This window comes from Diadema antillarum, unplaced genomic scaffold (genome assembly GCF_040938485.1).
Source record: "Diadema antillarum isolate AM-2024a unplaced genomic scaffold, OU_Dant_1.0 seq00000637_RagTag, whole genome shotgun sequence".
Lineage (NCBI taxonomy): Eukaryota > Metazoa > Echinodermata > Echinoidea > Diadematoida > Diadematidae > Diadema > Diadema antillarum.
The window spans coordinates 518618-536675 of NW_027271554.1; the positions used below are offsets into that span (position 1 = coordinate 518618).

General features: G+C 39.7%; 1 protein-coding gene across 1 annotated transcript in view; it reads left to right on the forward strand.

Annotated features, from left to right (window-relative positions):
* Window positions 1-18058, forward strand: part of LOC139736346 (uncharacterized) — a 47480-nt gene that overhangs the window by 11742 nt on the left and 17680 nt on the right. Inside the window, exons 7-14 of the mRNA XM_071647102.1 lie at window positions 493-611; window positions 1214-1375; window positions 9254-9550; window positions 10359-10702; window positions 11135-11325; window positions 15628-15968; window positions 16275-16434; window positions 17184-17261. Coding sequence (XP_071503203.1) covers window positions 493-611; window positions 1214-1375; window positions 9254-9550; window positions 10359-10702; window positions 11135-11325; window positions 15628-15968; window positions 16275-16434; window positions 17184-17261 — 1692 coding nt within the window. The remainder of the gene's footprint in view (window positions 1-492; window positions 612-1213; window positions 1376-9253; window positions 9551-10358; window positions 10703-11134; window positions 11326-15627; window positions 15969-16274; window positions 16435-17183; window positions 17262-18058) is intronic.

Sequence of the window (18058 nt, forward strand, 5' to 3'; positions counted from 1 at the left end):
CTTTATGAAACAGGAACCTAGTATGACAATTGAATTGATATGATGATAGTAATGGTAATGGTAATGGTAATGGTTAATAACAAACATTTGCGAGTTATCAAAAACTGGCAGGGTTGGAGTGACCGGAGTGGTCTCGAAGGGCACATGAGTAACCCTTCTGACGATTAAAACAACAACGATGATTATGACAATGTTGATGAAGTCACTGATGATCATGATAATGATAATGATTGTAATAGTGATGACAGTAGTGACTTAATGATGTTGTAGACAATGGCAGTAATAACATAATCATGATATTGATTACGAAGTTGACAACATCAACAGCCGTCGTTATCTCAGTGATAAAGATGAATACCAACCACAACGACTACGATATCACACATCATTGCTGTTGTCGTCTTTTATTTCTTTTTTTATTTGATGTAACTTGAAGTAAGTTTTATAAGTTTCACCCTGCAATATTTGCCTTATCATATTTATCAATGTCAGCGTTCGGAGGTGACCCTAGTCGAGTGACCATCTTCGGAGAGAGCGCGGGGTCGTGGAGCGTGAGCTACCACGTCATGTCCCCCTTGAGTGCTGGTCTGTTTTCTAGAGGCATCATGCAGGTAAAAGATAACTATTCTCTTATTGGGTATAATCAAAGTTCTTGTACTAGGCCTATGCCATGGGGAATGAGAGAAGTGAAATGAGCAACTGGTGGAGGTGCACAAAGGTGAAAAAGAGAAGAAAGTAAGAAGAAAAAAATACTTAAAGAAGAGAGCGAAGGGAAAGAAGAAGAAAAAGAAGCAGAAGGGAAAAAGGCAGAGATAAGAAAGAGAAAAAGCGCGAAGTAGTAGATCGTAGTTTTAACGGAATAAACACAATATTTTGAAGACTAAGAAGACCCAAATCTCACATCCTTTTACTTAGATTACTTGCACGTGACTTGAGTCTTTAATTAGGAAGAGCATGCTCTTGTTTTCCCATTGTCATGGACCGTTCAGTAGGAAGATGATCGCTAACATTAACATACAGATTAGCTCTTATTCTATAATAGAATTGCTAACGTCAATGGAAATGAAAATGTGAAATACAGGTAAATGCCATCAGGCTAGTTACCATAATTATGCTGCAGAATACTCGCTCATCATTTGTATGTGATCTTGTCAGATATATCACTATTTATCTCGTCTTATTTATCTCGTTCTCGATGCTCCACTATCACCAGAGTGGCGTGGCCACGTCACCGGGTGTGTGCGCATCCATGGAGGATGTCGAGCAAGCGACGTGGGCCATGGGCTCGGCAGCCAACTGCGACGCGGACGACACGGCCGATCTGGTCGCCTGTCTCCGGCAGAAAACCGCGGAAGAGCTCGTCTCCATCATGCAGGTGACACACGCCCGCTTGCCTTATCGAAGTCGAGGTCGAGACATCGTTTTTTTTTTTCAATTATGATTTTATTCAAGTGCGAGACAAAGAGTACGAAACACAATACAGTATAATTATGATACAGAGACCAGGGACTCCGTTTCACGAAAGTTGTCAGTCTCTGACAATTACCATACACACTAAGAAATCAGGGTTCAAAATTGAACCTCTAGGCGTGATGCAATAGCAGCACCCCTTTTCCCTCAAAATTTGAACCCCTGTCTAGGGTTCAATTTTGAACCCCATAAAAATGAACCCTCTGAATTCAAAACTGAACCTCAAGGTTTATTTTTTATGGGGTTCAAAATTGAAAAATTGAAAATTGAAAATTGAAAATCATAAAAATGAACCCTCTGAGTTCAAAACTGAACCTCAAGGTTTATTTTTTGCACCCAGGCAGGTTAAAAATTGAACCTCTGAAGGATACATTGTTCAACCTCAAGGTTGTAAAAAGGTTCATTCTTCCACCCAATAGGGTTAATTCTTGAACTTTTCAGATATCAAAATTGAACCCTTTACGGTGCATCTACGCTCCCTGGTTTTTATTTTTCCTCCTTAAAGGGGAAGGCTAGTAACTGATCAGTGGGAATCAGTGGAAATGCTGGGAGATGATTGTTCCAATCCTTATGGGATTCATTCAAGAGTTCATTGTATATCTATTGTTGTGTGAAAATGATTTGCTTCAGAATGGTCTCATATTCAAGTAATGTGCAGATTAATGCTTCCAGGTTAGCGTCCCTGGTCAGTGACGGAGCATTAATCTGCACATTACTTGAATATGAGACCGTTCTGAAGCAAATCATTTTCACACAACAATAGATATACAATGAACTCTTGAATGAATCCCATAAGGATTGGAACAATCATCTCCCAGCATTTCCACTGATTCCCACTGATCAGTTACTAGCCTTCCCCTTTAATGGGTTACATATATACTTTATATATATATATCCATTAAGGAGGAAAAATAAAAACCAGGGAGCGTAGATGCACCGCAAAGGGTTCAATTTTGAATACATGCATGTATTAAATAGACATATATATATATATATATATATATATATATATTATATACAATATTATATACAATATGTATATATATTATATAAATTATATATCCTGCTGAAATAATGGAGATGTTCAAGCTTAAAGTACAGCACAGTGTTCAGAGTTGTTCAATCAAACACATACTCCTTAGCAATGCCAACACATACTCCTTAACAATGCCACCACCAATTCATTGTACATGCTGCTCATACTTCATGTTTGGCACACACTTTGCACAGAGAAATTAAAACATATCTGCATCACAGATGATTACATTTCATGTTTGTTTAATAAAGTCTTGGGATGATAAAAACGAGGAAAATTAAATAAAGAGAAATTCCCCATTTTCGTACATTATCTAAGTACAGTTCATCATTTGGTACATACAAACTTGTCACTTTCATTTGTCAAGATGGATGCATTTCTGCATTCACACAAAAATGCACATGTATTAATTTCATAGGCTAGGTTTTCATCATTCAAAACAAATAATTAAGTCAAATCAAGTTTTTGCATTATAATGTAATACATGTACAATTAAGAAAGTTAAATACAATACAAGTACATAACATATACTCATATAGTAATGGAATACAATGTATATTTAAATTTTGTAAATAAGGGAAAACAATATTCCCTGATGAAAAAAAAAATGTATCAAACATCTGTCATTATATTATCATTACATCATTTCAATTCCCTATAAGAATTTCTTTATGACAAAAAATAAACATAAAAATCTCTCCCAGCAGAAAAAAAAGAGACATTTGCAATCCATGTGCGTTGTGCAAAAAGTACACTTTTATCATCTAAAGAAAGCAGAGCTGTTAACTCCAGATGTTGCATTTGCAAGCAGTTACAACACAGTGAATTCAGGTAAAAAAATAAAACAGTTGAATAAAAGGTATACATGTACATTACAAAACCTTCATGGTTAGTTTCCACATGCATAGAAGGAAACAAAATGGCCACAATACTTTCCAGCTACATGTATATGCAAATGAATGAAAATACTTCATAAATTAAAGATTAATATCTAGAGACCTTCAAAAAAGAAGGATCATTAACAAGTGATCAAAGCACAGTACACAAATATTGGTAGGATTTCCGTGAACACATCTTTACATGGCTAATGTTTACATACTATAATTGTAAAGGTTAGTATCCTCACCTGTTACATAACAGAAGGAAAAGAAGGATACCAAGTTTGCTGAAACTGCAATAAAATAAATAATCAACACCACTAATACACACACACATGCAAATTGTGACAAGCAAAAAAGGAAAAAGGACCCCCCCCCCTCCTTCCTCTAACAGCATCCAATTAACCCAAAGTATGGGGATATGTCTATTCCATCGATATAGGGATGGCATTTGTAACTAGAATCACATTGTACGAGATATGATAGAAGAGAGAGGAACACTCAGAGATAATAGTAGGATAGCATAGGCAGGATAGGAGAGGCATAAAACAGGAAGGTACAGGAACTGTCCAGCTTTATACAGAAAGCTTGAATGATACCACTGTACTACAGTGTAATTCTCAGTGCTGGCTCAAGGCTAAAATTCATCTTCCACCCAAAACATCAAAATGCAGCTTATATTCATAAGCAAGAATGACAAGAAAACCAAACTACTCTAGCTGCAAGAATTTCTATAACAACCTCGAGGATGATAGTACTGTACAAAGTGTCAGCATACAAAACAATACATTTTTTTAGTGTTTTAGTCATTTAGGCAGAGGATGATACACAATGCAAAGCAGATACAAGTATTAACTCATCACGATACAAGTAGCCACAGGGTTGTAACTCTACAGTGATTTCTTTAAAATCATTCGATGAAGTGTTCTTCACAATACAATATTACCTGCCAGTATACTACACTGATTTTATGAAGACTGTTTCAGACTGTAGTTGATTGCCCTGGACAAAGGTTTCATCATGGATGCATCTGTAGAACTGATTGAAGTTGTAGCGATTCATTCCACGAAGACAGCTGAAGAAGGTGCCTCAGTCATGCAGAATACCTGGGGGAAAACAACAACAACAACAAAAGTGTTTACACTCTCCTCTGTATAGTGATGCAAAAATGTACAATATATCATACATTTATTGAGAAGATTAATTTCTGGGAGGAAGGAAAACACCAAATTGAACATTTCTATGGGTTGCACTTTCCTGACAAATCACAAGTACAACACACTCTACACACCCTCTTAAGCTTAAATTTGATTGTAGGGTAACAATCTCAAAACAATGCTATACTACATGTACAATGTAATTCTAGAACTTTAATAGACCATACACTCTACACTGAAAATTTGAAAATGCTCTGCCATCTGGATGAAATATATGCCAATGAAGAACAGGTGAAGTCAAAATTACTTGTGAGGGCCATCAACCCTCTCCATGAAAAAGGTCATACTGATCATGTACCGAGTTTTCACATTCAATGCAAAAATGCAGATTAACCTCGAACTGGGAACAACTGTTGATTGAGAGAAGAGAGATGACCAGTCCAGTCGTATACTAGTACTGGGACAAACGTCTTGTCCAGGATCATCCTCCTTTTATGTTGATGCAGTGACTGCATCAGCAATTCGGTACAGCGTATTTGGCCCAGTATACACTGGACTCCTGTTATAATGAGGCCCTCAGGGCCTACAGTTTTCTTTCGTTTTATCAAAGTTTTGTTGCAACCAAACAAGTAAACAATAAAGCAACAAATGTAGAGCCAATAACATTATGGCCTCAATTTCAATTTTGTTGTAACGTTATTTATCAGAACAGGAGTGCACTGTGTGTATGTATAAAGACTGATGCATTAAAGAGTTCCATAAATAATACATCTGAACATACAATGCAAAAAAAAAAAAAAATGAGACACAGCAGTCTCGTGATCAACTCACAGTATTGTTCTTTGGCAGATCCAGTACAGGTCAGTTGCAGGTTAGGTGGCAGCGACATATGGCAGCAGACTTTTCCGGACTTTGCGAAATGTTGGCAAGGTTTCTTTCTTCCTTGGCGTTGTAGTGTTGCGATTCCTGCGTTAAATCTATTAAGCACATGTACAAAAGTAAACCGAATACATGGTATGTCATCTTTGATAATCCAACTAAAAAACAACAGTAATGTAGAGCTGTGCAAGAAAGAATTGGATGCTATATACATGGCCACAGGAACCAGGGGGACTCGGGCCCCTAATTTTTCGGCACAATACAAAGGAAAACATTATAATTGTCCCCACTTCGGGTCCCCATCCCCCCCCCCCAACTTTCTTTACCCGAAAGTGTGTAAGTGGCACTAGAAAGAAATACATGTAGATATAACCTGGAAGTGTGAGCACCATAAGGATCTGTTTTTGCGCTGAATACTTTTTTGTTTTTGTTTTTGTTTTTTTTTTTTGCTTGTAAGCTGAAACCTGGAAGTGTCACCAGAAGTTGCATTCAAGGCCTTTTTTTTTTGCTTGTTAGCTCATGAAAGTAGGAAGTGCCCCCCCCCCCCACTTTTGAAAACCTTCCGCCAACAGTGATACAAAGACTCTGCATGGCATACTGCAATTAATCTTTCAAGATTAACCATTCGATCTTTGCAACTCTTACAGATAATTAATGCTGCATTTGCAACATTCATAAGAAAACAGTTTTTATATCAAATATATTTTCCTGGCCTGCAGAGAAAACTCACCTTCGCCTTGGTGTCACAAGTAGAGAAGAAGCTTTGACATCAGGTTTCATACCGAGAATACTCCCAGGGAGTAGGATGCAGTTCAGCGCAGCATAGTCCATAATGAAACAAACAACATCCTTCATTTGCTGTAAGGACAAGGATGCTTCAAACACCTTTGACCTGAAGAAAGAAAGAAAGAAAGGGGAAAAAGAAAGAAAATTGCAATGGTAACACAGAAATTTGAATTTATATTGAACTGTTCATGTGCAGTAGGCCCTATAACAAATCTGCAGGTAACAGTGCCGTCAATGCGATACAAAGCATAAGGGTCTGAGTAACGTACATTTGTTGTACCGGTACGGGTACCAATTGTAACCTCAAATTTACCACCACCCACCAGTTTAATATGTAGATGAATGATGTCTGCACAGCGCATGGTGATGTCAATAGGCTATTATATAGATTACTCACACTTAATACAATGTACTAGTCTGCTACATGACGTACAACGCTGCTGGCAACTTGTATTTTCACTTCGAAATCAGTATAATTATGATCGACTGTTGTTCACCATGTCCATAGATATAAAGTTTGGGCCATAAAGTTTATACATGTACTGTAGATCTACTTGAAATATCTTTTCTTTTTTTTTTTCTTTTTTCGTTTTTTTTTTTTTTTTTTTTTTTTTATAATCAGTACCGGTATCATCAGCTTCACACCCTTGCCACACTGACACAGCTAAACCTTTTAGTCTAGCTAGTCGGACACTATATACCGTACAAGAAACTTTATTATACCAGTATAGGATTTTACTGTACTCAGTCTGCACTACTGTGGTACTTGGTACTGACTGCGGCACTGTGCAACCAATCCCAAGTAAGAAGGAATTTCTTTCACACTGATGATTACTAGCTGTACCTCCTCTGCCTTAGTACAGTTTGATGCACATTCTCTCATTCAGTGTTTCAATCACCGGTATCCGTATCATGTGTGTCACCGCCGACCGCGACTCTCACACAGCTTATCATGCAGACTGTATCAGGGGCATGCAGATATGACTAGTGACAGTGCGCGATCGAGTCTTAGTCCCATACACAGTTGTACACTGTGGGAGCCCGAACGCTTCGAGTTCGGGCAGGTCGCAGCAGTTAATAGCCTACTGACTCTGTAGACTGTCTCATATAAGCACATGCAATAGAAGACGAAACAGTATCACAAATCACTATACATTAAACTACCATTAAATTAAACAATGCAAACTGTTTTGCCTTAATTGATTTCATGCCGATAGTCTCACTCAGAATGCGTGAGACTTCGAACTCTGCTAAATGGCAGTAGCAAGCAGTAGTAACCGTAAAGAGGCCCGTATTACTTCCCATTCATAGGTCATATGATTTTGCATGTGCAGTGTATTAATACACGCGTGAACGTGGTAACAAAGAACGGCACGACAAACGATTGAAATTAGGCCTATTACCGAAGAATTGAAGGATCTAGCCGTACAGAAGCAACCCAAATATGTCATGATTTACAAAGTGGTCATTTACTCACCTTAATCTTGTATAAATCAGCAAGTCTTGCAACGAAAAAGCCCCGCTTCAATGCAATTGCACGGGAGTTCTAGAACGAAATGGAAGTGAACTGTCGCGACGCTTTGCTTTGTGACACGTATACACATACTGTACATAACAGTAGCTAGCTCGCTGTATGCCTCGATCGTCTTCTCTGATGTGAGTGATTGGTTAATTTCCGGGATTGGCGTGTTAGTCTTTGCTCACGTACTGTTTATGAAACTGGCACGAACAAAAAATGTTATTTCATTTTATCAAACACCAACAAACATCTTTATATTGATTGATTTGCAATCTTAAAGATGAACATCATCCACAATTCAAGTCACTACTGATACTGCATTACAAATCATAACATGTTTGAACGCAACACTATGATCTAGGTTTTTGTAGCAGACTAACTCTTCTATTTGGAGACGTTCAAAAATTAAACTTTCTCAAAGGTGAACCCCTTTCGGAGTAAATAGCACCCATAGAAGTTAAATATTCAACCCTAGTCCACGCAAGGGTGCATTGGGTTAAATTCAACCCCAAATTGAACCCTGATTTCTTAGTGTGTAGCAACAGTCATTGACCAGAGATTCTCAGCCAATCCAAACCAAGGGTTTTACTGCAATTGCCAGAGAGTGACAATTTGTCTGGGCTGACAACTTGCATGGAACGGTGCCCAGATCCACAGTGTCATGGATGATAATACGTACCACGGCAATACAGAGGCAACAATGACGAATTCTTTCTGCACAATACCACAGAAAGTAATTGTGAATATATAATTGCAAATGGAATAGTACATCCATGTACAGATATGAAGAGTTTGTTCGCAAAAAACGATAAGTCCATATTTGCTAAATGGAGATATTTGCGATTAAAGGTCAAGAAAAATAAAGAGAATAATAAGAAAATTTTTGCTTCTTTTGACCATAACTTCAAAAATATACCTTTATATGTAGTGACCAATATATCATTTAAAAGGTATTATTTTGTACTTTATGACAGAGACCGTACTTCAAAATCTTCAAAACTGGACTTATCGGTTTTTGCGAACAAACTCTACATATATATCTTTATCATCTCAATCCTTATTAAGTCATCTAGAATGAAATATCTGAAGTAATGCTAAATTTGTACTGAATATTCATTTTCTACTGAAGGAGAAAATGAACTACATATCACCACTACGGATGTAATGTCATGCCTCCCCTTCCCAGCTCACTTATTTTTTTCTGGCGTAGGAACTTTGGTTCTCATACTGACCAACGGCTCGAAGAAATAAGAATAATAAATGACGTTCCTTGATTTCATGTTGAGTGCTACTTCCATGATACCTTTTGCATGCCACGTTCACTGCCCTAGTGTTACAGAAGATGAATACATGTTGTCGGCTGTCAGTGTACAGTAAGATATGTGATTTTTATTCATGCTGAAAGTAAGTTATCTCGATCAAAGCCATATTCCTGGAAGCTGCATAACTATTACTTTCTTGATTTAATTGCTCTGATATTATTGTTGTTAATGGGTTGAGATGGTCACTTGAATACGTTTCCAATCAGGACGGAGAGTTCCTATTTCATTCCACGGTCGACAATTTCTTCCTTCCAAAATCCGTCGCCGACATCGCGGCCGACGGCGAGTTCAACGATGTCGAAGTCATGGTCGGGTATCTCTCCGAGGAAGGTACGTCGTTCGTCACCTGGGGACCGGACGGGATTGACGCTAGCGCGAAACCGACGTGGAACAGGACGATCTTCGAGGGCACCCTTTACGGGATCATGGCTATGGCGAATGTCGGCGCTGTTGACGAAGTGGTTATCGAGTCGATAAACTACGTGTATTCATCAGCAGAAGATGTGAGTAGACGCGGAGGGTTTCATTCTGTTTTAGCGGTTCAACTTATTGATGGTGATCTATGGCAACCACGAACGGGGTCGTGGTTCAAATTCGTTGGCTAGCTGGCTCATGCTGAGCACAGAATGAGAAACACATCCTAGATCACTGCAAATGGCACAACTAAACGGGTGCACATCACGAGACCGACACCCACGAGTCATACAGCCAACAAGTCATATAACCCATGAGTCATAAAGTCCACGAGTCATACAGCCCATGAGTCATACAGCCCATGAGTCATACAGCCTACGAGTCATACAGCTCATGAGTTCGACACTAAGCAAAAAAATTCCCTCGAGACCGGCACATTAAGCCCTGTGTTGAAATGTCGAACTCGTGGGCTGTTTGTACCTAGCGTCGAGCTATTGTGCCGTGTTTGTCTAGTGCCAAACTCGTGGGTTGTATGACTCATGGATCTTTTTTTAATGTCGAACTCGCGAGCTGTATGACTCGTGGGTGACGATCTCGTGGGATGACCTCGACTTGACGGGAGTACGTGCTTTATAGGTGAATAGCTTCAGCGTTCTTAACATATCGACCACAGTTGACAGAACTTCAGAAAGTATCAGTGATTTTGAATGCACAGAAACTAAAACTCACATATCTGCCATTATTTCCGTGCCAAGAGGCGATGATTGTGGTCATGGATGAGTCGAAGAACTGATTCAAATCCTTAAGGTCACAGCTAACTTCCTTCTTGAACGCGATTGTCAATTCTAATGTTAACTTGTTTTTATTTGGTTCACTGTTGAATCATTAATATCGTAGCTTGCGAGACCGGAAGAACGAGATTACGTGGACGCTGCCATTGATTTCTTTGGTGACAACACGTTCGGCTGTCCCGTTGCGAAGTTGATCGACCAGCTCGTCAATGCGGGGCGGACAGTGTACCCATACGTCATGACGCACGCCCCGTCGCACCCGTACTGGGGCTCAAAGGCAACTTGGATGGGCGCCACTCACGGGGAAGACGTCGTCTACGTGTTCGGCAGCGCTCTCATGATCGACGCGGACGATGACGGCGACTCTGAAGGAAGGGGAGGCTTCAACGAGCTCGAGGTCGACATGTCCCGTCAGGTCATGAAGTACTGGTCGAATTTTGCCAAGACAGGGTAAGCCAATTGGTCCGATTACAGAAGGGAATAAGAAAACATGATTTGATTCGGATTTCGACCCCCCCCCCAGTTACATTTCGATAAATTAGTTTTCCATCGGTCCTGATGTTTCGTAGCAAAATCCCGAACCGTTGCCAATATCGTGCTCGGTGTAAACGCGCCCTTAAACATGTCTACAACAGTTAGGAAGTGAGGAGGTAGACTTGTTACGAAAATATGATACCGATATTTTAACAATTTTTTTCAAAAAAACAATCTAATACGGCAGAAGGTGTTGTCCTCTATTTTGTTGTTGTTGTTGCTGCTGCTGTTGTTATACTAAGCTTATCATATTCGGCGAAATTGTCTGTTTTATACTTTGCTGATAATCTACGAGTGTGAAACGATCGTGGTGATATGTTCATGTTCCTCTTTGCACGCCTACTACAGAGATCCAAACCGTTCGTCAAGGGCCAATATCTCTCCCGAAGACTCCAAATTCCCGGAGTGGATGAAAGCCACAAAAGACGAGGCCCGATACAAGGAAATCTCGTTGACTTTCCCGAATTTCATTGGACACCCGTTCCCGAAGCGATGCCATTTTCAGCTGGAAATTTTGCCTCGTCTTCAGGCAAACGCAGGCATGTCTTTTTACATACATTTTGTAATACACTTTGATTCACTGTATACTAAACGTATTTCTTAAAAATTGGAAAAAAAAATCTAAAGTTTATGACATTAATTTTCACCCTCTTGACGATGGCCGTAAAATATAATCTAATTGAGTTGATTCTTCCTTTGAATAATTTGATTAAAGATTGTCGTTCTGGTTAAGTTACTTAAATCATGAAATTTTGCTGACCGTGAAGGACAATGAAGTTCTAGTAAATATTCTAGCATGCAGAGGTTTTGAAAATATTGTTCTAGTTCTGAAATCTGAATGTGCCTCTGACTGCATGTCACCGCGATAGTAGGCCTACACCAGTTTAGAATGAACTTTCTTATACCAATATCTGTAAGACAAAGGAATATGAGAATGGTAAATTCAATATGTCACAGTCTCACTGTCTCACTCTCAATTTTGTTTCTGCGGTAAGGTTAAATGTGTTGTTGTTTTTTAAGTTGAAAGTTTGTTTGTCTTTTTTCAATTAGCTGAACTAGAGCGACTAAAGTCATTGCTGGAATCAGAGGTCGACGCCGACAGCCAGCGGACTTGCGAGGACCCCGAATCATGCCCGGAAAGTTGAAGATACAGTCCGGGTCTGGGAGACATCGCTGGCAGAAACATCTACAATCATTTTGCTTCAAATCTTTAGTTTGGATTTATTATTTTTTGATGATATTCAATTTCGTTTTTATCAATGTTTTTTCTAGACGATTTGTTTTTGTAAATTCAAATATTTAGTTGGTCATGTGCGAGTTTCTTCACTTTGTCTCCCTCTACAAATTAAATTTGTTAAGATCGCAACTGCTGATCTGTAAATTAACAAACATGTCGGAAAAAAGGAACCAGTGTGGGACTCGAACCTGTCATCTACTGCTTTCCGGGCAGCGACACCACCACCAGGCTGTCCCTGGTTGCCGGCAGTGACACGATGAACATGGAACAAATACCCAAGCTCCGAAATTCCGACATTGTCATGTTAAGTAGTCCAAGGCGGACAAGGCATAGCAAATGAAAGAAAGAAAGATATTATTCAGAGGGGTGAAAGTTCATGTGCTAGTTTCTTCACTTTGTCTCCAGTAGTAGATGACAGGTTCGAGTCCCACTGGTTCCTTTTTTCCGACATGTTTGTTAATTTACAGATCAGCAGTTGCCCTCTTAACAAATTTAATTTGTAGAGGGAGACAAAGTGAAGAAACTCGCACATGAACTTTCACCCCTCAGAATAATATTTGTCTTTCTTTCATTTAGTTGGTTAATTAGTAAGTTACGTAAACTAGCCTTTAGCCATCCCTTTGATTAACGGCTTTTGATATGAATAAATGGGAAACTTTGGCCCTTTTGACACTAGATTCACTGTATTTTGCTGTAAAGTAGAAGAGAAGCAATAATATGCAATTGTCAGTTTGGTCTCTTTTGCTAGTTTTTTTTTTGTGTGTGTAATTTTATTGCACTCAAGATTTATGTATGTATCTATGTGAACAAAAAAATATATATAATCATTCAATAGAAACACCCGTCAACCCGCCTCGGATTGTTATCATTGTCTTTAGCAGCAATCGTTATAATTTATATACTTCGATAACTCATATTGATGATGCTTTCTGCCATTTCGCTCCTCAAGACCTTGTAACCAGCTACGGCACTCGTCCAGTCATTCAGAATGGAGGATGATATAGTATTGGTGGAGATGAGAATTGGGCTTTTAACTCTTTGTGAGATACCAAGGAAACACCTATGAAATAGTACAGGGCATACCATTTTAAGAGGAATTCAAAGTTTATTTGATGAAAATCGGGTCCCACACTTTACTTGTATCGCTCGGTTTTGGATATCTCAGCCATTTTAAAACCAGTTTTTATCAAATAAAAGTTGAATTCCTCATGGAATTACATGCTCTTTCATATTTAATAAGAGGTTTCTCATTATCTCACCAAAAAATGTTAGAAACCTGAAATTAGGTCTCAACCAAAACTATGCGATCCCTTTAACCCTATTCCAACTTGGCTATTTGAGACCAAGTTTTTACTGGGGGGGGGGGGGGGGATGGGGGGAGGGAGGGGGTCAATTTGACCCCCCCCCCCCCCCCCCCTTCAGATCTCGGCCGCCGATCTCGCGATCGCCGCAAAATTTTGCCTGAAGATAGAGCCGGATGTCAACTACAAGATTACAAAAAGAAATATTGGCTTTCTATTTTTAGTAAATTAATTATGCAAATTTACGCATGAAATCATATTTTCATCTATAATTCCATTAAAATGACTGAAGGATCCCTAAATTTTTGTGTCAGAGTTCCTTAAGACACATCGAACAATTTTCTTGTAAAAAATGGCGAAATCAAAATCAATTTCTCTTGATTTTTATTGTTTTGTTAATTTCTTATGTATTTTATTGTTTTTTCGACCTTTTGTTTTCTATTGTTTTTTGCCAAAATTTGTTGCAGGCACTTTTTCAAGCTTGATTAATTTCAATGGTTTAAAGTTAAAATAATCTGACTTATATCAATCTAACAAAAAAACACAATTTGCATTGGATTTGCACACGATATCATGAATTTGAGCCGTTTTGGGGTTGACATGTATATGCAAAACATTACGTAATTTCAGAACAGTGTACCCGGACGTCGCAAATTTGGTCTCAAAATATGCGGGAGACTTCAATAAAAAAAAGTCAGGAAACGACGCGGCAAAATCTTTGCGCGTTGTGGAATCGTGGCGCGAAATGTCGAGGCCCCCCCCCCCCAAGTTGGAATAGGGTTAAGGGAAGGTCCAGACAATTTTCATTATTTCACATCATGTAGTACATAAATCAATAGTGTCATGTACAGATTTGTAGAATTTGTTGTGGTCCTTGAGCAGAGAAACCAATACTTTGAAAACCCCCCTACAAATTACACTAAGCAAGGATGATGACAAAGGTGAGGCTCACGTATTTCAGAAATGTAGCAATGTAATTTCATTGCAATACAACAACTTTATCCGTGTAGAATTTACTAGTATGTATATTTTGTTGTTCTGTTTCCATGAGCACCCAATCCTGCATTCTTAGGTGATGCTGCTATGTCATCATTCTTGTTCACTGTGATTTGTTATTGATTTTGAAAACATTCTCATTCCCCATCACAATCACTATACATTCTGAAACTCTGTGTCCAGTATAACCAATTTATATACATGTTCAAATGCAAAAGTCTAAAATTCATCCGGAGTTCTCCTTCAGTCCATGATACAACACATGAAACAATACATTATAGTGCCCTCCTGTGTAGCAAGCTTCTGTCTCACCTTTTGGAGCAGCTAATGTTGTTATTACACAGGCTGGGGATTAAAACTAGTGCTCCTCATTATTAATTACGTTCAGACGGTGATCCTGAACTTTGAGGATAAGCTAACTTCGTGAATGAACTTGAAGATAAGTATGGGGCGCCAATTTAGTGTCGCACGGTCTCTTTTGTTACGAAGAGTCATTCTGTTGATCATCAGATGATCATCTCGTTAAGAAATGACCGATTTCGTGAAGAAAGAAATCATGTGACACTTGGCACCCCATACTCATCTACAAGATTATCGTCAAAGTTTGCTTATCCTAAAAGTTAAGAATCACCGTATGACCGTACGTGTCCCTGTGTATAACTCAGGAACGTCCCCCGTAAGGTGAGAAAAGGGGGAAAAGGAAATCCGATAGTCTTTAGGCAGACCGAGAGAGAGGAAGAGTGACGCAGAGAGAACAGGGGCACTAAAAGAGGAAGGCATGTTGCCCTGTGAACAACTAAACAAACTTCATACGCAGGCCTACTTTTCTTCAGTACGCAGCACAGAACCCCTTTGGTCATTTTTTTTTTAGTACTAGGTTGTCCATTGAGTTGCACTTCACACTCGAGTCAGGAAAAACTTGATGAAATAGCTGACAAAATTTTGTCTAGAATGTATGAACAGAAGTTCGAGGCCAAAGATATCGCAAGGTCAAACAATGTCAATGAGATAAACAGAAGAGAGAGAGAGAGAGAGAGAGAGAGAGAGAAAGAACGAACCGGGGTAAGAATAACACTCAAAGATAAAACAAGTAGAGGGAATATGCACATATAGGACAAAGTCCAAACCGTTAATGCAAACACAGGCTTTGTCATAGTACAGTTGTAATGTGTTAACTCACGGGTACAGCGCTACGAAGATACTTTGCGAGAAAGAGTCACAGTCACACTCAAGCGCTCACGGTTCCCAGAGCAAGATGTCGGCAAAACCATTCTTTTCACTTGCAGTACTACTTGTCTGCTTGACAGTATGTTCAACCGCGCAGGATGACGTCGGAAACAACAACAATGAACCCGTGGTCGAAACCGCCAGCGCGACTTACCACGGGAAGCGCATTGAGTTTCGACCCCACCAGATACCGGGTTTCTCCACGAGCTTGGCGACGTACACGAGGATCCCCTTCGCGGAACCTCCTGTAGGGGAGCTGCGTTACAAGCGACCCGTCGCAAAGACGGCCGCAGGGGACTACGATGCCACCAAGCCCCTGCAAGGTTGCGCGCAAGTTCCGATTCCAGGATTCGATGATATCCTGTACACTAAGAGTTCGGAAGACTGTCTCTATCTTGATGTGTACGTTCCCGATCCGCAGGTAAACCTCTATGTCATCACTCTCAAGTGTACTTTGATTAAAGTGTCATATCGAACACACATAGAATGAACTAAATTTCAGTCAAATTCATCTATAGCGATGAAAGTGAGGAATCTTATTCTTGGGTTTCCAAATTATCGAAATTAGATGACGTTGTGACGTCATAGTCGCAAGATTTCCCAATTTTGCGTTGCCTGTCTAAAAATCAATCAAAAGTGTGTATTTTTTGCATCAATTATTAACGAGATATTTTCCAATCTATAATAATTAGAAGTGCATGTGTCATTTGCCATAATTATTCCGCAGCCAACTAATGCAGCGGTTATGGTCTGGATTCACGGAGGGGGTCTGTCTATTGGGGCTGGGTCTGTGGAGAAGACTCTGCCGATCCCGCTGGCGGCCATGAACGATGTCATTGTGGTGACCTTCAACTACCGACTCGGCGTATTCGGCTTCCTGGCCACTGGTAAGGTCTGCGAGGGTTTCGAGTTTCACGTGGCGTAGTAGTAAAAATCTGGTCAAGAAAACAAGGGGAGTGAGATGAAGGAGATGGTGAAAGGAAGCGGAGGAGGATGAGCAGAAGGAGAAGGCGGAGGAAGAGAAAGACAAGGAGGAGGAGAAGAAAAAGGAGGAGGTGGAGAAGGAGAGGACGAAGAAGGAAAAAGAGAAGGCGGAGCGAAGACAAAGAGGATAGGGAGGAGGTGAAAAGAAGGAGGAATAGGAAGAGGAGGAGGAGGAGAAGGAGAAGGGGAGGAGGAGGATGATGATGATGAGAAGGAGGAGAAGGCGGAGGAAGAGAAAGCGGAAGAGGAGGAGGAGAAGAAGAAAAAGGACGAGGTGGAAGAGGAGAAAGAGATGAAGAAGAAGGAGGAAGAGGAGAATGATGAAGAGAATGAGGAGGGGAGAAGGAGGAAGTGGAGAGGAGGACGAGGAGGACACCTGAGGAAGAGGGGGAGGAAGAGCAGCAGCAGAAGGAGAATTAAGGAGGAGAATGAGAAGGAAGAGGAGAGCATGGGGAGGTTGAGAGGAGAAATTGCAAGGAACCCCCCCCCCCAAACAAACAAAAAAAAAAAGAGGAAAAATTCATTTTAGTTCAGATCAGTTCAGTTTACTTAAATCACTGTGGAAAAAAAGAGAAACCTTCAATCATTCGGACAATTTGTTTACGTTTTGTTTTGTGTCGCTTTTGTTTTGCTTTTCTCCTTTTTTTTTCAGGTGACGAAGAAATCCCTGCAAATTTAGGTTTGCTGGACCAGCGGCAGGCTCTCTTGTGGGTGAAGGAAAACATTGCTGGTAAGTTATTTTTTAATCGTTTTCATCGTTATTTTAGTCACATTTTGTGTAGGAAGGAGATTGGATGAAAGGAGAAGTCAACAGAAACTGAATACATGTATCGCCAAACATTATTCGTTTTTAGAGATTTTACTACCAAGTTTATGGTTGAAAAAAAAAATGGCGTTTACGCTCGACGAGCACATTTCATTTCCGATATTTACCAAACTTTTGCTACAGTCAGGAAGGCCATTTGTGAAATCTCCTTACAATAACACCAGGGCCCTGTTTCGTAAAGCTGTTCGCAAAGTTACGCACGACTTAACGAACGATTTAAGTATGGCAAGGCCAAGTGGGTTTCCTGATCAATTTTAATTTCAATAGCTATTTTTGGTATTTGCTGGTGATAATGATTATTCTGTATGTTAACACACGTTTTTAGTTGAAAATGTATTATTGCCCCAATGTAGATGAAATATTAACATAAAGTCGTACTTTGTTAAAGGAAAAAGGGAAAAATTGCACACATATTGGCACTTCATATTCCAGTCGTTCGTAAAGTCATGGTAATTTTACGAACAGCTTTATGAAACAGGGCCCAGGATATTTTACTGGTTTTAGGGCAAGGCTTAGACTCTTCATATCCGGGAGTTAAAATGCTCACATCTCGTTTGTGCCAGTAGCTAATCCAAATTATTAACATCACCGCGGAAATTCTCGATAAAAGAAGTAACCCCTCTCTTGAAAATGTGCACAAGCATATTTCTTATGTCTATGCAACCATGGATCTAAGTAAATCTATGATACAATATCAGAGT